Source organism: Trachymyrmex septentrionalis, unplaced genomic scaffold (genome assembly GCF_001594115.1).
Source record: "Trachymyrmex septentrionalis isolate Tsep2-gDNA-1 unplaced genomic scaffold, Tsep1.0 scaffold62, whole genome shotgun sequence".
Taxonomy (NCBI): domain Eukaryota; kingdom Metazoa; phylum Arthropoda; class Insecta; order Hymenoptera; family Formicidae; genus Trachymyrmex; species Trachymyrmex septentrionalis.
Genome location: NW_017305800.1, coordinates 1,796,571 through 1,806,104, shown reverse-complemented (window position 1 = coordinate 1,806,104; position 9,534 = coordinate 1,796,571). Strand labels below are relative to the sequence as shown.

The 9,534-nt window shown below is 36.1% G+C and overlaps 1 protein-coding gene across 1 annotated transcript in view; it reads left to right on the top strand.

Annotated features, from left to right (window-relative positions):
• The window catches only part of LOC108752934 (G protein-coupled receptor kinase 1), a 25,044-nt gene that overhangs the window by 9,583 nt on the left and 5,927 nt on the right, over positions 1 to 9,534 (top strand). The window contains exon 2 of the mRNA XM_018494172.1: positions 9,206 to 9,282. Coding sequence (XP_018349674.1) covers positions 9,206 to 9,282 — 77 coding nt within the window. The remainder of the gene's footprint in view (positions 1 to 9,205; positions 9,283 to 9,534) is intronic.

The following is a 9,534-nucleotide window of genomic DNA, read 5'->3' as shown; positions in this document are numbered from 1 at the left end:
CTCTCTCTCTCTCTCTCTCTCTCTCTCTCTCTCTCTCTCTCTCGTCGACATGCGCCATTTTCGTTTGTTGTCTCTCCTTCTGTTCGTATCGTCGATGTAGTTTCTCTCTTTCTCTCTTTAAATTCTTCTAATTCGCAAAACGGCTTTCTATAAATCCCTGGATTATTACGACGAGGCGAACCATAAGCGTATTAGTTCGGGGGGATTTATCAATCTATCGCCACATTAATCCTCCATTGGCTCCCACAACAAATTCCTCTTTCCTACCACATATGTTCCAGTTCAATTATATATATATATATATATATATATATATATATATATTCCGTATAAATAAAGTTTTATCCGTTGGAGTGTGGTTCTCTTGTTGAAAGGATTCAAGCGCGACGATATTGGCGTTATCCATCAGTGTCGTCGGACGGGATCGGTTAATCGTTGATTGGCTCAGGTGGGATCGATAAAATACTGGGCCACTCGCTCTCCTCTTGGTATTCAGAATGGATAACTGCTATCCCGTTTTCACGCGCGGAAGAGAATAATTCCGGGCAGACATGAGGAAAAAGAAGCTGCAGGACTCTCTCGGAAGGACATATATCGGGGAAGCTGCGGTCCCGGATGTAATTAAAGGTAGCAATCAACGAGCCGGGCATCAACGCGTCGCCCTCTTGCTAGTCTCGTATCATAATAAAAACGTCTCGATTGTAAAAACGGCTTTTAGAAGTACAATAAATAAACGAGACCATCTCACGAGAGCCCCGAGCGTTATTGTAAACTTTCGTGGCGACTCCCGCTATAAATTAAGTAATTATGTCCGAGCGACATACGTGCTTTAACCCGTAATGGCTAACTTTTCTTGGATGCTCGGAGAATATTTTTTAACTCTTATAATAGTACTTTCGAACTTTATGTATACTTCTCGTTTCCTTCTCGTGTCTCATAACTTTTAGATACGCTGAAATATGTAACTTTGCAAATAAAAACATTTTCAGTACGAAAGTCTGTGACATAGTCAGCATTTTATTTATGTAGCATATAACTGAAGGGAACTTCGAACTCATTAAAGCAAATTATAATATTTGGTTATTAGCCAATCAAAGATGCTTATTAACATGAATATTACTAGATTGTTTGGCAATTTAATTTATGACATTATTAGTTTAATTTAAAATTGTGTTTAAAGATAATAATTTCAACGCGCAAGAACTTGTTATAGAACTGGATATGTATATAAATTCATATTAAAATATTATTTACGCACTAAAATCCATCTTAGATCGATAAGGCCCTTTCGTTATTTATTGTTATATGTATAATACTTGAGTATACGGGAAACAAAAAGTAAATATCAAGTTAAATATTATATATATATAAGCGAATAAATGTATTCAGAAATCGAACGTATTCTTTCTGCGAGGATCGACGAGCCTCGCATTATCATGAAATGCCATTTTTGACAGCTACACAATCGCGTATCTTTACACACGCCGCGCTTACATTCGCCGTATAACTGTCGCCGTAAATAATAGGATACCCCGTCCGGCGCTGTATGCATTAATTATCGTCTTTTATCGGCAACGCGCGTTCAGTTGCCTGAATGGCAGCCGCAAAACTACCCTATTCACGCTGGAAAAAAGGAGATTGCCATCAAATTGAGGAGAAAGGTGGGGAATAGTAGCACGGAAGATTGAAGTTCGAGAAAGACTCCGTAAGAGCCGCTAGGGGGTGAATCCGCTTTTCCACCACGGGCCTTAAAAGGATACTCGAGAACGTTCACTCGAGCACTCGTTCGTTAATCCGGAGCCTCTTTTACGAACAAAGTGTAATTTTCCCGTCGTCAAATTGCTTGCAGAATACGACGGTAGCAGAGTCGACGGAAACGGATAGTAGCGGTCCACTGATGAAAATACCGGGGTCTAAGCACAAGTATCCTCCCCCCCCTCCCTCCTCTCTCTCTCTCTCTTTCTCTCTCGTGAGCTCACTCGCTCGTTTATGCAGTTTTAACTGCGTTCACGATTAGCCTAAGAAATAATTTTGAGAAATGATTAATATATACCGACGGGCTTTCACGCCCGACTGCAACCAGATCGCGTTATGCAAGTCGAGGATAAATGACGTTTTGTCAAATCGAGTTGGCGTTTGTTGGCTTCGGAGAGCATCCTGTCTGTCTTCGTACCACATCAAGAGTGATTTCTTTCTCGGTATAATAAATGGACCTCTCGTTCTGGAAATGCGTTGTGCGCGTTTAAAATATGATGCAGTTGAGCGTTAAAGAAAAGTCAAATGTTGCTTCCTTAATTTACGTTGCATAACGCGAGTCGATCAGTTGGCAGAGGTTAGTACTTTCTCGAGAGTTTGCAGTCTTGATCATAAATTTTGGCGATATCAATAACATTTGTGGTCAGTCGAATTGGAGAGAGAGCTTTGAATTTGATTTTCTATTGCAACGAAGCAACAAAAAATTTATAGCAAAAGATAAAAGTGTACCAATATTTATGTATTAATTATATAATTATCGAAATAATACATTGTCTCTCCGGAACGACGCAAATATTGGCAATAAAAAAAAATTTGTAATCGAAGAAAGCTCCGAATTCGATTTTTTATTGCAGCAAAGTAACAGTTAAGGATTTAGCAGAAGAGAGACCGGTTAGGACGTCGATGAAAATGTACAAATGTTTATGTATTAATTATAATTACTGAAGCAGCACTGACAAAGCTATATGACGGTATACAATATTTCACTTTAGTTTTTTCTCATAAATAAAATTAAAGGAGAAAACGTCAGCAGAATACACAGATATTTCTCTCAAAATTAATTGTCATGCTGATAATTAATTTTATTCACATTGCTGCGGGAAAAAAAATGGATTCTTTTGATTGATGTAAATACACTCATCCAGAGGAATGAGCGCTCGGACATTTGCGCGTTTTGGATGTATACTTAATAAAAATAAGTAAACGGCCGCGTTGCAGCTTGGCTTTATGGCTTGCTTAGCCAGCTCGAGTGGGCAATCCCGTTTCAATAAACTTCTTTTGCCTCCAGCAACGTTTACTGTGACGCATGCTGGGGAGATTTCGGTTTGATTTTTGAGGCGTGAGCAGAAATACGCCAGCTAGCGCGGTTTATGCGGTTTTGGCGCAGCGATTTCGACACAAGCCAAAAGCTAACGATCGGTTGGCCGGTAACGGTATGACTACCGTTCAAAATCAAATTACGTGTGGCTAATTGAGCGGGATGCCGGCCGTAGTTACGAAAATCCTCCAATTTTCGTAACGCCATTATTGGGGTGTCGACAGTGTCGGTTAGGATAATGAGATCTCGGTATGTATTATGAAATTATTCGGAATGGAACAATTCCGATCGGAATTGTTCAATTAGTCTCTTATGGAAAAAAAAAACAATTGTAATTGAATTAGTAAGATTTATTTGGAATTAAGCAAATTTTGGTGAAAATATTATAGTTTTCTAAATGACAGTTTATAATAATTACAAGTTAATACTATTAACAATTAAAGTAAACGGTAAGCGCTCTCTCTCTCTCTCTCTCTCACGCACGCACGCACGCACACACACACACGCACGTAGATAGATTTAAATCGCTTACTAGTTACTATACTCAAAATGACATGAATCTATTTTGTTTGCACATCCCGAAATAAATTGATTTTTGATTGCGCACCTTTAATTAAAAAGTTATTAACAATTAAAGTTTCGAGGAAAAATATTCGACTCGGGTAGATAGGTTTGAATATGGTAACTTTTTAACTAAGGGTATGCAAACGAAGAATCGATTAGTTTCGTAATATGCAAATAAAAACCTATCGATTTATACTATTTTAAGTGTAGTAATTACGATTTAAGTCTATTTATCCGAATCCACCGTTCACTTTAATTGTTAATAGTATTAATTAAAAGTGTGCAAACGAAAAATCGATCTTTTTCAGAATATATAAACGAAAATGTATCGATTAAGATTAGTTAGATCTAATTTGCTCGTGATTGGAGGTCTAGTGTGAAATTAGCCCCTCCCTCTCAAATTGTTTTTAATAATTTTTTTATCAGAAGTGTGTAACTGAAAATGCAAAATGTGAATGCATGTGCAAACAATGTACAAGTGAATGAGCTATAGAAAGTTAATTTTTTTAGAAGTTGGGGAGCCAACTTTACACGGTTAAAAATTACTGCTTGAGTTTTAATAACGTTTTACAAAGTTTTGTACTCATCTAATAAACAGAATTTCTAATCATTATAATCAAATATTTTGGTACACAAATAGAACATTTAGGTACAATAAAGTTATAGAATAAATGGTTAGTGCATATGTATGTAGTAGTAATATCCAAGTATTTAGTTATGATTAAGAGAAGAAGGACATAGTTAGATTAACACTTAAAGGAGTATGGTAGAATTAAACAGAATTTCTGATTATTATAATTAGTCTAAGATTTCAACTGAGAAAGTTTTGTTATTTTCATTTAAATTCATGCAACCAAATGTCTGATTATCGTAATCGAAATATATGCAACAAAATTTGTCTGGTTATTTTAATCAAAAGTGTGGGTCGTTCATATTTTACTAAATAATCTGATTATTAAATTTTTGTTAACGTTTTTCAGATTAATTTAACCAATTTTGTAAGTAGGTTTCTATTACGTTTTCTAGGAAAAACGAATATGGAATAATCCCGATTGGAATCCACTGAAAATAATTCCATAATATGTGTCCTGCCTTTATAATCGTGCGATTGCTAAGAAACGCTCGACTAAAATGATGAAGTGGTTTGATAGATGAATTCTGCGAACCCGTCGAGTTTGATTTGACATTTATAAGGCGTTGTGGTTATTGCGATTCTCAGTAGAAGAATTTCACATGAAGCTTGTCTCGAGATACTTTCTCAGATTCCATATTTCGTAGAGGATTGTAGTCAATTCTATCCATTTTTCCATTGAATAGTTTAAAGCTAAAACTTTTAGTTGATTTCTGTAAAATACAATGATCAAAGCTCTCAAGTTTTAAGTTTTGTACGTTTTATGCTAAATGTTTTACTTGACGCGAATTTGAGTTAAAATTCGAAAAGACATACAAGACTAATCAACTTAAACTCGAACAATTGTTTTAAACTTTTTCGAAATATTTTGATATTTTTAGGAGTGGCACTTAGTTAACAATAAGACAATTTCTGTTGTTTCTATTTTTACATGTATATTTTTTTCTTGCAATTGCTTCGAGCATTTAAAATTAGTTTAGATTTCGCGTTCGGACAGATTTACGTAACTGCCGCTCTTGTGTCTTTTTTCATAATCCTGTAACATTGTGCTCGATTTGGATTTCATCGCGTCGAGCACAGATCAAACGGGTAAAAACTTGCCCGTTTCTGGATGTATGCGATGTCTGGCGGCATTCCAATAAATCGCTGAAAACACGGATTTATTTTGGTCGGTTGCAAAGCTCATTCATCCCCGCTTGATATTCGGTGCTCCATCTATCGTGGATTAACCTCCCTCTTCTATCAGAAATTAACCCTAATCAAATTTTACGTCCAACTTCTATCCCTGAGCTCCGTCACTTAATTGTCGTGTTTACGCCGTTCTACCTTTATAAGACCAGTATAATGGAGACACTTTTAAAATGCCAAGGACCCAGATGTTTCATGTTTATTCACATTCCTCTTCTTTTTATAGCTCCAATTAGTTACAGGAAATGAAACTTTATCAACACTCTCGAGACACTTGAAACACCTTTACTCCTTCGCATAAAATTGAATAAAATGATCTTAAATATAACACATTCAAAAAGAGACACACGTGGGTGTTTTTTTTTTTTTTTTTTTTTTTTTAAGTTGATAAAGTCCTTTGAAGTCTTGTCCTTGTGCAAGCTTCTTCATTCGTCTCTCTCAACATTTCTTTTGTCAGATTCGTCGTCGTACTTCCAACAATGAACTGTATATTGGGACGCGAAATTGGCAGCATCGATATTAAATCCCGCCAGATTTATGGCAGCGTCTCACGAAGAGAAAAACTATCGCCCTTCGACGGAAGTTCGTTGGCTAATACACTTCGCTTTCACCGCCGCGAACATAAGATTGGAGAAATTAAAACTTCATCCGTTCTCCAATCAATCATTGTGGTATAACTAAAGCGGGCGATTACACGTCTCATCTGTAAACGTCCCAAAGTTTCTCGAGTTGCTACTTCGGTTATTTCCGTAATAACATAGTAAATCGCAATATTAATTTAGCGGTGAATAATCGCGCGATTACAGAGTCGAACAAGTGATAATAAAAATGATAAAACGCTTTTACGTCAGCACGAAATAAAAGTTGACGTGCTGTGACGAGAAGCGCGTTCGAGAATAAATTTTAATATTTGTTTTATAAGTAACCGCTTTACATAATAACTCCTCGCAACTTTCGAAACTCTGTCTTTTTTTTTTTAGTATTGTGCGATCATGAAATTAAAAATCCATGCCGTTGGCTGATTAGTTTGACGACTTTGAGTGTATATATTGTATATAATTTAGCGAGAAATCAGTTCTCTTGGGATCTCTATGGTGACTCCTCTCTCTATTGCGTAAATAAGAAATTTATGGTAGATGGAACGTCGCGAACTCAATTATCTGTTCGTCAAGTTAGAAAGGTGTAGGGAAAAGTAAAACCGAGCGGAGAAGCGAAAAATCGATGTCCACAGAAGATCGAATGAATAACGACGGTACAAATGCGATTAACTATTGATAAAACCGACCCAAAAAAAGATTCCCAATTCTTGTAGTGTGTGAATCGAAGTAAGGCATTTCTATTATTTCTGATGACAAAGTAATTTCAGCAGTCGTTCGATCGTCAGTCATCGTTAGGAGGAAATAAATTAGGCAAATGTTTTTTATGGATTTATAAAATGTTTGCATTAGTATAATCAATAATATTAAATTAATTCTTAATTTGAAGATGAGACATTACGCGTCCCTTTTTTGGCGTAACATCTATTTTTCAAAAGCGATTAATAATTGACCGCGTGATCCATAAGCGCAAAGACGAAATGTATAAAATATTCAAAAATTATTGTAAGATTTTCTTTGATAACCGAAAATGTTATTCATTTTGTATAAAAGAGGAAAATATTAAATCTAATAACATATAATAACGTTAAATCTAATAACGTCTAATGTCGTTAAAAATAAAAATGAAATATTTAATTTCCCTATACTTTTTCGTAAAGTCGAATAACCTGAAATCATCGCAATTTACCTTATATTTGTTTATGTAGATCGTGCATGAAAAATAATCCATCGCAAGAAATATCGTCGTATAAGACGCGCGCACCTCGAAAAATGTGTTCTTGATGAACGCACCCTTCAATGTTATCTCTTCAAGAGTCATCGATTAGGTTTTTGTTATCGCAGATACGTTTGTTCGCTCTTTCCAGTCTAACCTACCTTTTCAATCGCTTGGTCACTCTCAAGTTAGTTTGACTGAAATAGCCGCTACTAAATGCAAGTGACCGAGTTGCGTTGCACTGAAAGAAAAATTTTTGGTATTTGTAATTATAATTACATATTATAACTGTAGTTATTATTACTTTAAATTAGCATCTAACAATAACTATTTATAGTTTTATATATATATATATATATATTTATATATATATATATATATAGTTGACAATCGAAAATGATTATATAATAATAAATAATAATTATAATAAATACTGAAATTACCACAAAGATCATTGAAATTACTATGATTTATAGAAATTGCAATTATTTTTGTAGTAATAAGGACTATAATTATAGTCATTTTCAGTTGTCAATTAAATATATTTGACATAACTATACACATAATTATTATTACTTACATTATATTATAGCAGTAATAATCACAATTATAATAATATGCAATTACACTATAGTTACAAATACAAACTTTTCTCAATGCGTGGATGCATTCTCGCGCGGTGTATCCATCGAACCGAAACAATTAACCGTAATGCTGCATGATGATGGGCAGTTTATGATGCTCAATTTGTGACTCGATATACTGTGATTGAATCTGTACTCCGATTCTGTAACTCTTAATGATAGTTTCGGAATTATTATATTGTTATTGCGCAGATATTATGCACGATAAAAAAACCTACGCAACGATAACATAACGAACTGTGAAAAGAATCGGAGTACTGTAAGCGTTCTTTTTTTTTTCATCAGACACTTATAAGCACTCATGTTTATGATGTGATAGCTGGATTAAAATTTTGGAATTAAATTAATGTTTTGAATCCTCGTCGATCGAACGATTGATAAAGATTGTCGAGCTCGTAGCGTACGATTTTTGCTGAACCGGTTTCTGAAAGACGCTGCCCGAAAGACAAGAATCTTCATCTCATCGGGTGCTTTCCAGCAAACGACATAGTGTGATAATAATCGATATCATCTTTGTTTATCAATCGCTCACATTGAAAAGTCACTGCGGCATATAAATCTTACACGTCACACATTATGGTATCTCCTTGATTAATGCGATATTTATAACGGTTTGACATTTCAGCGAAAAGTATCCGAGATAATAAGAAGGCACGCGGGATTTTAATTATTTATCGGCTCTGTGGTATGCGAAATGAATTCTCTTGTACTTCAAACGCCCACGTACTCTTGCGTGACACATGTGCACCGCAGATCATTTGGATAATTGAGGAGGAAATAGGTGCGCGTTGTATTTTGTCAAATTGGCCATTATCTTCTCGGTATCTGTGGAGGTAGCTTTGTCATTCGAGCGCGAGCCCCCCGCGCTCTTCATGCTCATGCCGGGTCGAACTGTATCGATGACACGACGAGTTATAACAGCAGTAATTCCGCCGTTTTCCATATTGATCAATCTCGTGATGTAGGCGCAGCGACGGTGACGGGAATCGGGATTTCGAATTTCACCGAGCACGCTAATATATTCCCCGCGAAATGCGCCGAGTACATTTTCGATAGATTTACGTTCGACGACGACGCTTGATGGAATAACTGATCGAGTTTGCCGACTCCCGGCACGGAATCTCTCCGGAAATTTCAGGGATCTCCGGGTCCCCTCGGGTTTTCAAATGGAAATATCTTTACGCGACATATTCGCTTGTATTTTCTCTTCTGCGCTTTTATCGGTCTCTCGGAAAGGACGTCATCGCACGATAAACCATTGCTGATGAGAAAAATCGTTCCTTTCTGTTTCAGCGTTCGGAGCGTCATGCACAGATATCTGGAGAAGAATAATGAAGTAAACTTCGACAAAATATTTAATCAAATGTTAGGTGAGTAAGCTATCGCTTCGATAGTCCGCCCTTCGACCACTCTCTTGTCCCTCCGCTCTTTGACGAGATCAAAGACAAAGGGAGAAGCTTAGATTTAGTTCGTAAAATTGCCCAATAAATTCGCCCAACTCATCCAATCTAATTGCGCAGCGAGGAGAACCTGCTCTCAACGTTTGCATTTTTATCTCTGTTCTGTAGTACAATCCAATTATATATAGACTTCAGATATCGGCATTACCTCTTCTTCTCTTT